This window comes from Notamacropus eugenii, chromosome 7 (assembly GCF_028372415.1).
Source record: "Notamacropus eugenii isolate mMacEug1 chromosome 7, mMacEug1.pri_v2, whole genome shotgun sequence".
In the NCBI taxonomy this organism is placed as follows: Eukaryota; Metazoa; Chordata; class Mammalia; order Diprotodontia; family Macropodidae; genus Notamacropus; species Notamacropus eugenii.
The window spans coordinates 10,119,189-10,136,363 of record NC_092878.1 but is presented as its reverse complement, the minus strand read 5'-3'; the positions used below and the strand labels follow the sequence as shown (position 1 = coordinate 10,136,363).

Sequence of the window (17,175 nt, the reverse complement as noted above, 5' to 3'; positions counted from 1 at the left end):
ACCTATAGAAGCTTACCCCTTTCACTACAAATATGGAAAGGAGAGAAAAAGGGCATTCCAGAAAATAATACAGGACTTTAGATCATGGGTTTTCCAGCCTCAAACCCCAAGATTTTAAGGTGCTAGATTATCCTATAGGCATGTGCCCACTGGGGTCTTCCAATGAAACAAAAGGGTAAATCTAGATACCTCTTCAGCTGTAGGGTTTCCCTTGGTTAACTGTGAGGGGTGGGGGTCTGGGGGGTGGGGGAAGGAGAGAGTCTGGTTGCATCTCTACAATATTCACAAGAGCTAGGACTGGGGAAAAACAGAAGTGAGGTCCTGCTCCATTTCTTTGTTGCCCATCAAATATTTCAGGTAATTCAAAAATCTTACAATGTAAATTAAAATGTGAGAAAAAACTTGTAAAATAGAATGAATTTGCTTCCCATTTTTAAAAATCTTACAATTTAAAACATCAGTATCCCATGATGCTGGTGTTTTTTCTTTAAAAAATGAGAATGAGTTAAGGCCCTCTAAACTCTTGGTGACTAGAGGTCTCACAGGATCCCTTGCAGACTCACTAAGAACATAACAGAGCTAAGCACAAAGCTCTTCAGGCCCCACAAGTCCCTTGATTTTTTTCTATTCATCTCCAGACCGAAGTATCTGGGGAGACCTTGCTGATTTTTAGCACTCTGCTTTCCAGACTCAGGGGAAGAGTATTTTCTTCTTTCCCCTTTCTACCAGCGGCCAGGCATAATCCTACCCTCACCACCCCCAAAGAAAAAAGATGAATGCAAATGTGCTTTGAGCCATAGCCAATAATCTGCTGTTTCTCCATGCCCACAGAACCCCAGGACACAACTCCTGCCAGGAGTAGCTGTAGACTTACTCTAGACCCATCCTAGCAGCTTCCCTGCTGCTAGGGGTTCCTCAGGCACTTTTCATCAAGATGAATCTCCTTAGCACAAGCCGTTTGTTTTCCAAACTCACTTCTCCCGATCTCACTAATTCCCAATTTCCTTGCATTTGACAAATGCAATTAACAAGCCTCGATCAGTTCCTGGCGGACAGCTCTCATCAATCAATACAGAGACTACACAGGGCTAAGCAAGAAGAGGAGGAGGGAGTGAAAGAGAGGAGGAAGCCGCTGCCATGTGGATGGGTGGAGGCTTTATTACTCTCTTCTGCTAGGAGCCTTCCTTTCGGATTAATGATGGTGGTGTTAGTATTCTTACCTCCTGCTTTTCCTCCTCCCTGCTAACTAAGCCTTCCTGAGTCCACTCCCGCGTAGTAAAGAGAAAAGACTTTTTGGCGTCAGGCTCTCCACTGGTTCCCTCCTCTCCTGTTTTTTATGGTTTCTTCCTTCAAACACCTTCTCGACCTTCCCTAACAGGAGGCCTTGCCATCTGCTGCCACCATGGCTTGGGGACCCCCTCAGGGCTCAGCGTGATAAATCGGTCATCTCTGCTCAAAATGGGGCCTCTTCCCCACCCAAATGCTACATTGGCAGCTTTAGGTGGGCCCTAACCCAACCCATTCCCAAAATATGATAGCCAGCAACCTGGGTACCGGTACAGTACCCACATCCTATACTCATTCGTCTTCTCCCTTTTCAGGGCCCAAACTTAAGCTCCCTCCTCTTTCAAAATCTAAGAACAATTTCCCCTATAATTTTAAGTGCCAGCCTCCCCTCCCCAGTCCTCTGCTGCCCTGCCTGGCACAGCCTCTTGTGCATCTTTCCACCTCATCAACTTTTCATCTCTTCACAAACCTCACTGGGAAGTGCTGTTCCCCTCCTCCCTGCCTCTCTCTCCTTCTCCTTTGTTATTAACCTCCTGAGCAGGGACGTTAATGTATTCACCAGACAAAGTTTTCACACCACTGTTTCCTGTAATTACAGTGCATCCCTCCCACTGTCCTAGCTTGTTTGACCGTGTAGCGCTTGGAGGAGGGATAGTGCGGACAAAAGACGCAACACTAGCTGAGGTTGAGTTGTATAATGTTAACAACAAAGTAAAATGAACATTTGCTTCTAGAGCAGCTTATTAACAAATCAATAACATACAGAGGTCAACGAAGAGTTGCTTTAAAAAATAATCAAGTCCTAGACAGGAAAAAGAGCCAGGTCCCTTTCCAGTTCTGGAAGGTGAACTCTATTTTTCTTGCATCAAATATCAGTCACCCCAAGAAACCCAGAAAGCAACCCCCCAACCTCCTTCAGAGGGCAGCTCCCTGATACTTGTCATTCAGATCAGCGACGTTGTCACTGCAGACACGGATCCAGCCATCTTCTCGGACATGGTAGAGGTTGACCACACCTCCTGAGTAGGCATCCCGATAGGTGGCCTGGTAGATGGCTCTCCGGGCGAGGTCATAGGCCTCTTCCACAGACAGATCAAACGAGTAGCCCTGGTCCATAACCCCATAAGCATAGACAGAACCGGAACCCACAGAAAAGGTGACTCCAGAGATACGGTTTCCTTCACTGTCCACATAGTACAGGCCTAGAAGGGGTAAAACAGTTAGGAAACAGACCTGTTAAGATAATACCATCTCATCACACACCCTACCAGAGCACATTCTGATGCCAGCTCCCAGGCATAACGATAGCAGGACTGAAAAACGAGGCAAACTGAGAGAATCACATTTAAAATCTTTAATCGGGATTCCTAAAGTCTACATGAAACCACTTCTTCCTCTCTTGTAATGACAAATAAAGATATTTGTCCTGATCTGCTCTCTCCACTTAAATAAACCAATTGGTATCTAATCAGTGGCCGCTGGGTACTGAGCACCCGTTTTACCAAGTGCTAGGAAGCAGACAAAAGTGAAGGACGCACCATCCTTACTGAGCATCTAGCTGAAGAGGCCTGAAAACGCTAGAGAAGGCTGCTTGCTAGCACAAAGTAGAGCCTATAATCCGTGTAGCCTTCAAATGCCCCCCGAGCTCAGGGGGAGGAGACAGACTGGCTGAGTGGCACCATCCTGGCCACGTAGCTTCATGGGGCATTCTCTCAAACACCGCCCTCCTTGCCCATCCAGACTTGGATCCAGCAGGGCCCCCCAAAAGTCTGCCTCAGCCAGCAAGGGGAGCAGGACTTGTTCTCCGTGTCCTCTGAGGGAAGGAAAGAGCTGGGTCAGAGGAAACCTCTCCTGCCAATCCTGTCAAACCTCAGGGCCTCCCACGGCGTGTGGGGGCACCTGGCTTTCTTTAAGTGTGAGGAAGGGCCGGGCAGGGGCACAGGCGCCCAGAGGGCACAGCGGGGGGGCCCTCGCAGCACTCACCAGGGCCGCGCTTGTCCCAGCCGCAGATCATGGTGCCCATGGACAGCCCCATGCCCTTGTACTGGTACACCATGTTGGCCAGCAGCTTGGACGCGGCGGCCACCGAGATGCGCTCCTTGTTGCGCAGCTCGTAGATGCGGCACTGGCGGGCCAGCAGGCGCTCCCAGAAGCTGCAGTCCGCCGCGCCCCCCGCCATGGTGCCCAGCAGGTACGGGTTGATCTCGATCACCTTCTTCACCGTCTGCGAGGCGATGTAGGCCCCGGCGGTGGCCCGGGAGTCCACGGCCACGATCACGCCGTGGCGAAACTGCGGAGGGAGGGAAGGGCGGGCTGGGAGGCGGCCAGGGCCCGCGCGGGCCCTCCTCCCCACGCCCCGGGTGGGTGTCAGCCCCACGCAGAGACGCTGCCCACCCGTGACCTGGCATTCTGTTTGCCCCGGGGCCCTCGGGCCTGCATCCGCCCGCTCCCGCCCCCACGGCCCGGTCGCCCGGTCACCCGGTCACGGCCCCCCGTGGCTCCCCAGCCTCCCAGGCCCGCCCGGGCGTCACCAGCGGCGGCACCGTCCCCATCCCGAGGCCCAGGTCCGAGGGGGAGCCGGAGGCGGCCCGGCGGGGAGGCGGGGGGCAGCGGCACCTTGAAGGCCAGGGTGGTGGTTCCGTGCAGAAGCTCGATCCCCGGCTCGTCCGGGGCGCCCCAGCTGGGAGCCGCCAGGCACAGCTCATCTCCGGGCCCCCCCGGACCCAGGTCCAGCAGGTCTGAGCGACCCCCGAGCCCGAAAAAGCCCAGCCCGTTCACAGGCAGCGGCCTCTCCAGCACGCTGGCCAGCGCCATGTTTACTAAGGGAAAGCGGAAGTGGCGCGGGCGGCTTCGCGGCGCGCTATATGGGGCCCGGCGGCCATTTTGGAAGAGGGCAGCCTGCCTCTAAACCATGGGAGTGGCCAGCCATCTTGAGTCCGGGCATCCTGGGCCCGCCCCCGCCGAGGAGCCGCCCTATTCTCTTTCAAGCTTTTGGTGCCCTGTTGATTGGGGTCATAGTGCACTTGGACCGCCGGGGCACCGGAAACGGCTCCCAGGTCGAGTGGCGGCCATCTTGGAAAAGGGAATGACTGGCTGAAAAGCTGCTTTGACCCTACTGAAGTTCTTCTGGCCTTCCCTCACTTTCCCTTTCTGTTCTTATCCTACATTAAGCCACCCACTGAAGCCACTCGGTCTACCATTTTGGATAAGGGCAAAACCCAGTACCTAGTGACAGCTTGCTGTGAGCTAAATAAAACCACACTTGAGCAATCTCAAGTAATTCAAGCCCATTTAATGAAGGAGGCCATCAGGAACTCTGTAAACCCACAACTGTTGTTAAAAACCAGTGGCCTTTCCACCCAGTCGTGTGACTTAGAAGCAGCACAGTGAGCAGACTTAAGATTCATGTTACCCTTATTCTTTGGGAAGATTTTAATAAACCAGGAAGCTGCCCAGATGTCAAATGCCAGGAGCAAGAAGGGGGAGAAAGGCCCTTGGATAATGCGTCCCTGAACCATGAAGTCAGCAGCGATTTTCCAACAGGAACATCCATCCATCCATTCATCCCTCTAGAGGAATCCCAGAAACAGGAGCATAGGGCAAAGAGCAGGAATGCATGCTCTCCGTAGCTCTGACACTAATTACTTGTATGACCTTGGCCAAGTCCCTTCATCTCTCTGGCCTTCAGCGTCCCCTTCAAGAAGGAAGGACAAGCACAGCAACAACCGTCCCTAAAACGAAGCGTTGACCTAAGTCAGCTCTAATGTTCTTTTCATCTCTGGGAGGAAAGATTGTTTGAAGTTTCCCATGCAAATGGGATCATTAAAACACAGGGAACAAGGCGATGAAATAGAACTTGGATTTGGAAGGCGGTCTCAAGTATTTGAATGGCCGTCCTGTAGAATGTGAATTGTTCTCTTTGGTCCTACTAGTCAACTGATGAAAGTGGAAAGGTAACAAATTTAGGCTTCCGACCATGAGAACTATGGAGAAAAATGCCTCTGAGAAGTGGTGAGAGAGACTGTTGTAATGTTAATGAGATTTGCTTGATTGGGGAGGGTTGTTTTTTAGGAAGGTCCACACCTTTTGTCATTTCTAATGAGACCCTGGGTCACACTTACTCTTTGAAAGAAGGTTCGTTGCCAGATGAGACTCTGAGTAACCGTTAAATGTGCCCCCTCTTCCTTTAAAAACCCAAATGTTGGTGCTTCTGTCCCTGGTAACTATGTAGGTATGTAATGGTCAGACAGCTGGATCTGTCTGTTGATCTGTGATGTATGTATTGCTTATGGTCAGACAGAAGCCCTTTCTGTTGGTCTTCATTTCTTTCCTTGTATTTCCTCTGTTGGTATATGTGATTAAAGATTGTTGACTCCTCAAAAGTTGCTTTCCTTTTAGAACCTGTGCTAGCAGGCCATCCTGGATGTGTCAGGGTGCTTGCTGCTACAACTGCATGACTGCTTCTCAAGTATGTTATAGTGGGCATTCCTTTTGGATATGAATTGGACTAAATGGCTAAGGAGATCTCCTTCCAAATCTAAATTATGTGATTCTGTGACATTTTTGATTGCCTTGTTCCACATATTTTAACTTAGTTGGGAAGCCAGATAAAACCAGAAAGTGGACACGTGTTTATAATGATGTACCCTCTTCTGGGTATAGCATGTAAGTGCCTGGAATTCCAACTAGCATCCGCACCATCCCTTCCATGACAGCTGCTGGGGAAGACAAAACTTTAACCCTCCTTTTTCCCACCTCCCCAAACACATGCTTTTATCCTCTTCAGACACTACATATGTTGAATTCTCAAACCTGAAATCGAGCAACCTTCTTTAAGCTCTACCATCAGATTGAAAAGAAGGAATATATTTTTCCCCGCACTTGAATCATACAGAGACCATACAGGGAATTGCAGGATTTATCTAATCAATCAAAAATTTTTCCAGTGCCCACTACTTTCCCCCACTGCCTTATTTCTATAAGTAGGGCCATTATTATTCCAGTCACCCAGGCAAGAAATCTGGCAGTCAGCTTTGACTCCTCCATCTTACCATGTTCTGCCACTTCTTACTTCACACTCTCTCTCGTTTTCACTGTTTCTATTTTGTTTCTTCTTCAATCTCCACAAGCTCCCTATCCCTCATTCTTGGACTGTACCATCCTTCTTAACTGGTCTCCCTGCCTCCAGTCTCTATCCTCTTCCAATTAATTTTATAATTTGACACCAAATTAATTCTTAATAATAATAGCTAACATAAATATAGTGCTAACTATGTGCCAAGCACTTCTCTAAGTGCTTTACAATTATTATCTCACTTGATCCTCACAACCACCCTGAGAGGTGTGCTATTGTTATCTCTATTTTACAGTTGAGGAAACTGAGGCAGGCAGAGATTAAGTGACTTGTTCTGGGTCACACAGCTAGTAGATATCTGAGGCCAGATTTGAACTCAGATCTCCCAGCAGGCCCAGTCCTCTATTCATTGTGCCAAAAATTGCCCCTGAAGTATGACTTTGACCCTACTCAAAAAACATCTAATGGCTTTGTATTGTAGGTAGAATAAACTCCAAATTCCATAACCTGTCTTTCATGGGCTTTCATAATGTACTCCTGGTTCCTTTCCTCTATGCTCCCATAGCTCTTTGTAAATGTTCTTTATGAGTGAAATAGTACCCCAATCCCTGCCATCCCCCCTTGTCCCCACCTTATTAAATCTTACTCATCCTTTAAGGTCTACCTCAAATGCTACCTCTACCATAAATTTTTCCCTGATTCCACTTCCTCTTCCTGTCAAACCTCCCCTAATCCACACCTTATCAACAATGGTCACTGTGTAGATTTTCAGCTAGGGAGACCAGGGAAGTCTTCATATACAGGGTAGCATTTGAACTGAGCCTTGAATGTTGAGGAAAGGAAGGGAAGGGGAAGGAAGTGAAGGAAAGAGAAGGCAAGGAAAGGGGAAGGGAGGGGAGGGGAAGAGAAGGGAAGGGGGAGGAAGAAGAGGGGAGGGGAAGGGAAAGGAAGGGAAGGGATATGTTGAGTTTGGAATGATGGCATTCCATGGCTCAGGCAAAGGCAAATACTTATTCAGAGAATAAGAACACTTGGTCATCACTTCTCATGAATCATTTTGTATAATAGCAATTTGCATGTGTTCCATGTTCCTGTACTAGATCAGGGAGCCACAAGGTCAGGGATCCTGTCTTCTTTCATTATTGGTCTCTCTTAGTGCCAAATCATGCTCTGTACATGGTAGTCACTGAATTTTTGTTGAAATTATATCACTTATGGCACTAATATTATTAGTCTGTATTATAGATTCATATTTGTCCATATATGATATCTCCTCTACTAGACTATAAGCTACTTTAGGGCAGGGACCTGTCTTGTGAAACTTTGTATCCCCCATGTCTTACACACAGTGGATGCTCAATGCATACCTACTGAATAAACGAGAAGATGTAGCTGTAGGAACCTGAAGAGGTATCAGATTTGGTCCCTTCCCTCAGGAAGCTTACAGTCTGATTACAGACAAGATATAGACATATCAAATGCTCATTAATTCAAAGCCATATATAGGGGGTGTCAAATGAATATTACAGAGAAGTGCTCCAGGGGATTCCAGGTGGGAAAAGAGGTTGGAACAAAATAGAGAAGGCTCAGGAAGGAGGTGAGATCTGTGCTGAGCTTTGAGTAAAGATTCAGATAATTGGGGAGGAGAAGGGAGGGTTTTTCAGTTACGGTGAGGGAGGGATGGTGGTTGATGGTGCGAAGAATAAGATAAACAAAGCAAGAGTATACATGTGTTGAGGAAAGACAATGAATGGGCCCATCTGTCTACAGCAGAAGGGCCTTGTAAGGGAGAAATGGGACCTACAAAGAAGCAGGTTGTGGCCAGATTATAGAAGGCCTTAAATATAGTGGGCTAAGATGTGTGTGTTAATTTAATAGGCAATGGAGACCCACTGAAAGTTTTTGAGCAGGAGAATAATAGGAAAATATCAAAGGTTTTGGAAGATTAATCTGCCTTTGGGGGTTCAGGACCTGTTAAAAGAGACTGGGGGCTGGGAGATCAGTGAAATCACCAGACCTGTAATTGTCCAGGTGAGAGGTGATAAGGCAAAGGGCAGGAGGGCAGTGGGAATGGAAAGGAAGGGGTCTAATCTGAACCAACCATAGTCAGAGAAGCTTGTCCCGTACTTTGAAGCACAATTCTGGGCTCTTTAGGCTTCCCAAAATAGAGGACTGGACTAAAAGACCTTGAGAGATCCAGCCAAAATATACTTTATGTTACTTTGGCACCATCTAAGAGGAGGCAGTGTACCACTCTGTGATAAAATGACTTCTCCCCTTTCCAAGGGTCCACAAAACCCCTAAGGACTCCAAAGGACTACTGCTTAGCATGACCTGCGTTAGCACATGATACTAGTAAGGAGAGGAGATTTGATCCCTGCGTGGACCGCTTAGCTTTTCTCTGTTCTGTGGCTATAGACTACAAGCCTAGGCCTGACTTAGCTGTCTTGGAAATGAATGCTGTTTGTTACAAATGAGAGTATGGCTGCATTAGGGCAAATCTTTCCCCACTGGTGGAAAAACAACTCAAAGCATACTTCCTACTGAAGATGGGTCAGTATTATCAGGTTTTTTTGTTTTTAATGGGAAGGATGGACTGTGACATAGTAATGCTAGGGCAGGGAGGGGCAGATGCAAATTGCAATTCTTTTCAGACTTAACCTCTATGTAAGGCTGCCTTATGTGGGAGGGATTTAACTTTAATTTTCCTTTTACTCTATTTTCCTTCCCTTTTCTGTGGGAGCTGCGCCTTTGGGCTTTGAGGGAGGGCCAGCTGCCCAGTGTGGCAGGGGCTGCCAAGCTTCTCTCCACCATGCCATACCATTACCAGGGCTTGGAGCTGTGCGTGGCCACAGCCCTGTGTGGCTGGGACGAGGCTGCGGGACTCCTTCTTGGACTGAATGTGTGAGCTAGGCTATGCCTCTAGGAAGGAAGGAAGGAAGGAAGGAAGGAAGGAAGGAAGGAAGGAAGGAAGGAAGGTGGGAAGGAAGGAAGGAAGGAAGGAAGGAAGGAAGGAAGGAAGGAAGGTGGGAAGGAAGGAAGGAAGGAAGGAAGGAAGGAAGGAAGGAAGGAAGGAAGGAAGGAAGGAAGGAAGGTGGGAAGGAAGGAAGGAAGGAAGGAAGGAAGGAAGGAAGGAGGGAAGTAGTGAATAACAATAAAAACTGCCATTTATATGATGTTTTCAGGTTTGCAAAGTGTTTGACATGCATTACCCCTCTTGATCCACACAGTAGGACTATGAGATGGGTGCTACAGGTAGCATGATTTTCATTTTACATGGAAGTAAAGAAGGCCAGAAGGCAGGCAGGTCACTCCTACCTTCCTCTGCTCTTGCCCCAACTCCCCTTCCTTATCCTACTCCAAGAAATGTTCTAGTCCTCCATGCTTTCCAGGGGATACATGGAGTATGACAGAGGTGATTCCATGGTCACTCTCAGGTACCACATGGGTGATAGAGGATGCAGCTTTCTTACTAATGACAGCATCCCCCAGCCATGCCTGGTTCTCTTTCAGATGGACCTTTTTTGGGGGCTGGGCAGGCAGAAGAAGAGGAGCGTCTGTTCTCAATACTCTCACCTAACTCTGGCTGCCATCCAGCTTTTCAGTAGCGTACCTTATCTTCCCCTGGTCCTGTCCTTACCTCACCACAGTCCATATAACCTTGCCCAATTCCTTCTAGTCTCCACTTGCTTCCTAAGATGGCTCTGGAGAATGTGTGCGATTGGCAGGCCCCTGAAGCCCTGAGCCCTCACCTACCTGGGGCTGGGGACTGGGCTGTCCCCAGGGGCTGTGACCCTCCTGTCTTTCTGCAGACACACGGTCCAGAACTGGCCCATGGCACCACCACATTAGCCTTCCGATTCCGCCACGGGGTCATTGCTGCAGCTGATACTCGATCTTCCTGTGGCTCCTACGTGGCTTGCCCTGCTTCCCAGAAGGTCATCCCTGTCCACCAGCACCTTATAGGCACAACTTCAGGCACCTCAGCTGATTGTGCCACCTGGTACCGAATACTGCAACGGGAGCTGCGCCTTCGGGCTCTCAGGGAGGGCCAGCTGCCCAGTGTGGCAGGGGCTGCCAAGCTTCTCTCCACCATGCTATACCGTTACCGGGGCTTGGACCTGTGTGTGGCCACAGCCCTGTGTGGCTGGGACCAGGCTGGCCCTGCCCTCTTTTATGTCTACAGTGATGGGACCCTCCTGGCCGGCGATGTCTTCTCTGTGGGCTCTGGCTCACCCTATGCCTATGGTGTGCTGGACCGTGGCTACCGCTATGACATGACTATTGAAGAGGCTTATACTCTGGCTCGCCAAGCTGTGGCCCATGCTACCCGCAGGGATGCCTATTCAGGTGGTTCTGTGGACCTGTACCATGTGAAGGAGAGTGGTTGGGAACGAGTGTCTCGAGAGGATGCCTGTATGCTATACAGCAGGCTGCAGGAAACTGGGGAACAGGAGGAAGAGACCACCCCTACATCCCCCTGAGCCTTCTTTTCCTTTACCCCACTTCTATTTGGACATGCCACTATGGTCCAGGAAGAGATTCCAGAAGCAGAAGAGGAGACTCTTGGTGGCAGAAAAGACTGAGAGATGCTAGGGAGGAGCTGTAGCAGTATATGGAAACCATGCTGACAAGGTGGCCTGGTGAATGAAGCCTTCCTGGGATCAAATCATGTGACTCTATCTTCTCCAACTCTCCCTCTCCATTTATTGGAAGCCTCCATCCAGCCCTACCTTCCAGACCAATTGACTTTTCTCCTTGTGCTCTGATCGATGCCAGCATCCCTCAAGTCTTCTCCTCTGCTCTGAATTTTCCCCCTAAGAATGTAAGCTGGGTCCCCTGGATTCACTTTCCTCCCACCTCTTTCCCTTCTTTGCTCTCCCACACATGCTTTCTTCATGGCTTTCTACCTTTTTGTTTTCTCCATTGAGACTTCTGCTCCTTCCTGCCTTTAGCTGTTTCTCTCTTCTGCTTTCTCCCCTTTGTTTCCCTCTAATTCTGTGGGCAGAACTACTTTTGGCACCCTCTCGTTGGTCCCTCCACCTCCATCCAGCACTGCCCTCTGCTCTTCCCAGCCTGATTTCTACACTGGGACATGCTAGAGTCTGACCTCTCTGTAGGGGTTAATTAATTTCTGAGACTCAATGTTTCTAGCTCCACATTTCTATAGTTCTGTGTGGCCCTGCTCTGCCGTGGAATAGGGAATCTCCTAACAAGGAGGGAAACAAAGCCCTGGGCTGGGCTGCCTAACATTTCCTCTAAGGGCTGTAATCTTCGAATGATTAAAATTACATTGAACCAATATGTATGGACAGTGTCCTGTGGTAGGAGAGGGATATGAAGGTGAAATGAAACACAGCCTTTGTTCTCAAGAGGTTTACAATCTACTGATGTGAATCTCCTCTACCTCTGTCCTGGGCATATTCCTACCCCCCATCCTTCTCCTCTCTGTGGTCAGCCTTGACTACAAGGGCTCTGGAAAGGTGGCAACTTGATGGGCTTCACCTGGTCAGAGCCTACACTCTCCTTTGGCTGTCTCCAGGGCAGGGAACAGCACTCTTAGCCCCCCTCTACCGCCCCTTCTTTGGGAAGAGGTTTGAACTCTGGTTCATTGAGGGGGGGTGGGGAGGAGGAAAGAAGAGAATGTGGTACACAACCAAGCTATGCCCTTGGGGGCTCTGGACCTGGGTCTTTGGTTTTAGCAGGCTTGCCTTAATCTGAACTAGCCTTCTCTGAATCATGTAGACAGACATTTCAGAGACTTCATGTTTGGGGGTATAGCTCAGTCCTCTCGAACATTTCATTATCGACTATAGGGTACACAAATGGCACAACATTTCTGATCATGTAGATGAACTATACTGATGTCCTTGGCCTCCTAAGGAGACATGAAAGAAGGTTTGCAGAAGGGGCAGTCACAGGAACCTCTTTCCTCTTCCCAAAGCCACCATCTCAGTCTCGCAGGAACTGAGAATACCATGACCCCGAGAATTTCATAAACTGCCTCCTATGAAGGGAACAGGTTCACTCCAGGATGAAGTGGGTCAACCACCTCATTGGGAAGGCATATTGATAGGGTGATCTATGCCCTTGTCCCATCCTATTTACCTTCCCTAGAGTCATCTCCTACCTCATCTCTTGAGGAGGTTCAGCCAGGACATATCTGTTTTCAGATAGCTCTTGTAGCATCCCCCAATGAGGCCAAAGGCAGTTCCTTCATCTCCCATCCTAGCCCTTTAGCCTTCTCAATTGACTTCCTGAAACTACTCCTAAAGCCCTCTCTCTTTTTAAAAAAAATTTTCCTTTGTTTCTTTCTTCCATTGCTTGTCCCTTAGTTTGTTCTTGGGAGTGGGGTGGAGAGATAGGTGGCAGAGCAGCAGGAAAAAGTAATAGGTTTGTGGCAAAAGGGTTGGTCTTATTGGCATGTTACCTCCTATCCCAGAAATTTGCAAAGTTTGACCACAGATTGCAGAGCAGATTGTGGCTGGACAAGAGGGATAAATGTAAAGTCTTGCAGAGGGGTTTAAAAAAACAATTGTACATGTATAGTTCAAGTAGGGAGGAGTTATGGCTAAGTCAGTAATTATTATTAACAAGATCTGGGGATCTGGGTTTAGTGGACAGAAAGCTCAAGATGTGTTAGCCAACAAAAAAAGTGATTCAACTTAAGCTACAATAAGAGAGGAAAATAATTCAGAAAGGGAGTGTTCGTACCTTCTTGGTCAGACCACACTTGAAGCACTGCCTTCTGTTCTGGTAACTACATGTTTTTAAAAATATATTTTTATCAATAATTTTGTTTTCACATTGCCTGTTGTATCCCTTTCCTCTGCCTCTTCAGAGATCTGTCCTTTATAACAAAGAATAAGAAAAACAAGGCACCTCAATATAATCAACTGATACGCTGAAAAAAATCTGATGTGAACTACCATATTCAATACCTGTAGTTTCCCTGCCTATGCAAGGAATGGTTATTATTGTCAAGAGTTCATCCAGAAGCATGGACCAGGAAGTTTGCTCAGCTGGAGGGGATGTCACAGAAGACAAAAGGGAAATGTGACATCTTCAATTCACATATTTTGAGAACTTTCATTGGGAAGAACAATTAGATTTGTCCTTGTTCATCCTAGAGGCAAAACTAGAAGACAAAGTAAGTAATCTGCAGAGAGGCAGATTTAAGCTTAGCATAAGAGTAAACTTCCTTAACAACGTGGGAATCCAAGAGTGGAATAGGTTGCCTCAGACTTTTGAGTGAGGGAGGGCTGTGCAAGGTCACCAGCCTCATTTCTCCTCCACAGCCATCTGAATTCAGTGACCAGATATTCATCAGGATGACTGGAGATGAACCAGGATGCACTGGGAGACCTTGGCCTAAAAGGGCCAAGGTCTATGCAGGTACTCACTTAGGGTGAAGTAATGCCGGTACATTGAATAAGCCTGCTTAAGAGGTAGCCAGGGATCACTGGATTCAGATGGCTCTGGAGAAGTGAGGCTGGTGACCTGCACAGCCCTTCCTCCCTCAAAACAAAGTCAAGGGCAAGTCATGTCATCATTTCTCTGATGGCACGGTCTTCTTTGACGACAAAGGACGAACACAACAAGGCTGTCTCAGAAGAATGGATTCCTCTACACTAGATGTCTTCAGTCAGGATGTTCAGAGCTGGAAAGAACATCTTAGACATTATCTTCTCTAATTTCTCATTTTACAGATAAGGAAACCGAGGCCCAGAGAGATAAAACAACTTGCCCCAAATCATGGAGACAACATCAGATAGAGTCACTATTCAAATCCAGAGCTTTTTCCACATGTCCTACTGTATCCCAGCTCTTGTCAGGGATGTTGCCGATATGAAAACAGACCAGATAGTTTAGATGACCTCTGACATCCTTCCTCCTTTGACTGTGGGACCTTCCTGTGGCTAAGTTTATAACTAGCTTCCCATCAGTTCTTGTTTTGGGGCCATTCCCCCCAAAGATTCTTCAACTCTTCCCCTGCTTCCCCTGAAACATCTAATTGCCATGTTGGCCTGCTTCTCCCATGGTGAATTTCTCATGGGGCCTCCATTTGGGAGAGGGGCCCAGGCAGGCCAATCTTCATACCCCCTTAGCTGTGCTGAACCACTTGCTGAGAACCACAGAACTGAGTACCTTTACCCACCTCCTACCCCCATTTTAAACTCCCTTTGTCTATTGTCTTCTACTTTAGAATGTTAGGGTGTTATAAATGCTTGTTACCTACATACTACCTTCTCTACCCTCATTTTCTCCCCTCAACTGCTCCCCTGAAAAACAACTACCACCTCCCTTTGGAAATCCTCCTGGGCCTGTCTGGGTCAAGAGTCTAGGGGATTTTAATAATCTGTTGTTCCCCGAACCAGAACTTTCCAATGTACTCCCAGTTTATGTCATATGTTCATGGGAGGAGGTGAAAGGAATGATGGGGGAAAGGGGAGAAGAGGGACAGAAAGACATGGGAAGCAAAGCAGTGAGGGGAGGTAGCAGAGGAGGCTGAGGGATGGCTAGAAGTGAGAAGGCAGTGTGGGTTATGGCCTAGAAGTGGAGGGGGAAGCTGGAGAGGAAGATGGAGAGGAAGACTCCTTCCTTTTGAATACAGCTTCATTCTCCCATAGCACACCTGCATCATTCAGGGGATGCTCTGAAAACCATAAAGGGCTAATTTTTGTTTTGGGGGAAGGTAGGGAAGGAGAACTTCTCAGCTTCTCCCGTTCAAGGTATATGTACATATGGCTCTGTATGTGTATGGAAGGGAGATATTACCTGTAATTGGTGATGATATACAGGTGAAGCAGACCGGCAGTTAGGTCTGGATCTTCTGGGCAATTAGCAACCCATGTTGTCTTTATTGAGAGAACCAAAAAAGGGCCACTTTGGTCCTAGGTTTAAATGTTGAATTATGGTTCAGGCATAATAGGGTCTGTTCACGTGTTTGGGGTGGGGCTGTTTGCAAACTAATAATAGCTCTCATTCATATAGCCCTTTAAGATTTACAAAGGTCTAACATGGGGAAGAGGGTGAGCTTCACCAGTGTTAGCTCATGTACATATAAAGATTTAGACACAAAAATGGCAGGACAGATGGAGAGACACATGACACACACATAGCCCCCGCAGACACAGCCATGAAGATTGTCTCTAGGAGACTTTCCATGCTATCTCTTCCTCTTGCTCTAGAAGAGGGGAGGAGGTAGGGTCAGTTAAAGGTTCCCTTCTTTTCCTTTCCTCAACTCCTCAGTTGTTTAGACTCTGTCCTGGAGAACTGGGGTAAAGGAAAAGGCAGGGGAGGAGGAGGCTGTTTTCTAAGGAATTCCATGGAGTAAGTAGCTTGGGTGGTCTCTCAGATGGTAATGGGCCTCTGCCTCAGACCTATCCTCCTTAAATCCTGCGGGGGGAGGCCAAGAGGAGAAGGAAGATGGGATGGACGGAGAGAATGGAATCATTCCTCATGTATGGGGAAAGTCATTTTGGTCCCCTGAGCACTAAGGGCAAGCCACAATGGGGTGAGACTAGATAACCTCTACAATCCATTTCACATTTAAGATTCTCTGAGCAGACCCAGATTGAGAGGGGGAAGGTATGGGATGTGTCCCTTTCTTTCCTTCCTTAATTTCTCTTCTATTACCCCTCACCTTTCTTCTTAGGATGATAGATTTGGGACTGGAAAGGACCTCAGAGGCCATGTTAACCCAGCATTTTGAAGATGAGGAAACAGGCCCAGAGGGGTGAAATTCCCCAAAGGTCACACAGGTAACAAGGAGCAGATGGAGGTCCTCTGCCTTTAGATCCCCAGTTTCTGCCACTGTGCACTGTGGCCTCTCCTTCTCCTCTATTTTCTCCTCTCTCCTCCATCCCTTCCTTCCTCTCTTTTTTTCATCCCCTCCATAGTTTCAGTCCCTCAGATTGCTAAGTTATTCATGAGTCCAATGACCAGTTCTCAGGTCCACATATCACTTCCTGAATCCTTCCTGGCATTATTGTTAGTAAGGTGGAGGATGATGGGAGCATTGGAGATGAGGGAATGACCAGAAGGTTGGGGAAGGGAGGGAAAGGCAGGCCTCCGTGCTGCGGTTCCTGTTCTCCCTGTCCTGGTTCTGTAGTGGTTCCAGTGACTAGGGTTTGATGTGAAGGAGGAGGCCCTGAGGGACAGGCCTCAACCCTTCTTACCTACCCTCAAGCCCTGACCCCTGCTGGAAGAAGAGAGCCCGATGTCCACAGGGAAGCGTAAGCGATCCCCAAACTTTATACTGCTCAGCCAAATTATCCTTGACCACCTTTTTCTTAATTGTGGATGGTTCTGATTGGTCATCCCTTCTAATCCCTTCCTTTTGCCAGACCAGAAATATACATTATTGTATATTTTGCACTGTATCTTGTATATTTTCTTATTTCTAATTACCCCCAACTCTGCTTTTGCCACTTACTAGATGAATAACCTTGGACAAGATCCTTTAACCTCTTTAAACTCAGTTTTCTCATCTGTAAAATGGAGATAATAATGCTTGCACTACCTAAATTTACAGGGCTCTTACGAGAGTTTTATAAACCTGACAGTGCTAAATAAATGTGAGTTATTTTTTATTCCACCAGCAGCGCTTTGCTGAATTTCTCCCATCCTCCCTAGTGGTTTCTTTTTTAGTTTCCTCTCATTCCTTCTCCTCCCTGCCTTGACTGCTCTCCACTGCCTTTTCCCCTCCACCCCTCTTCAAAATCTGAGTCTCCCAGATGCAATCCGACACCGATTTAATAGAACAACTGGTAACCAAACAGTTTTTATCAGTAATTGTGTTTTCCTATCAC

The 17,175-nt window shown here is 47.8% G+C and overlaps 2 protein-coding genes across 2 annotated transcripts; one reads left to right on the top strand and one right to left on the bottom strand.

The window, feature by feature from the left end:
- Positions 1-1,967: 1,967 nt before the first annotated feature.
- Positions 1,968-4,131, bottom strand: PSMB5 (proteasome 20S subunit beta 5). Its single transcript, XM_072624671.1, has 3 exons — positions 3,904-4,131; positions 3,271-3,577; positions 1,968-2,489 (listed from the first exon to the last, which is right to left on the bottom strand). Exons 1-3 carry the CDS (start codon positions 4,099-4,101, stop codon positions 2,203-2,205), a joined length of 792 nt encoding a protein of 263 aa, XP_072480772.1. The 5' UTR covers positions 4,102-4,131; the 3' UTR covers positions 1,968-2,202.
- A 5,928-nt stretch (positions 4,132-10,059) lies between these two features.
- On the top strand, positions 10,060-10,845 carry PSMB11 (proteasome subunit beta 11). The gene has a single exon (XM_072625094.1). It carries the CDS (start codon positions 10,060-10,062, stop codon positions 10,843-10,845), a length of 786 nt encoding a protein of 261 aa, XP_072481195.1.
- The last annotated feature ends 6,330 nt before the right edge of the window (positions 10,846-17,175 follow it).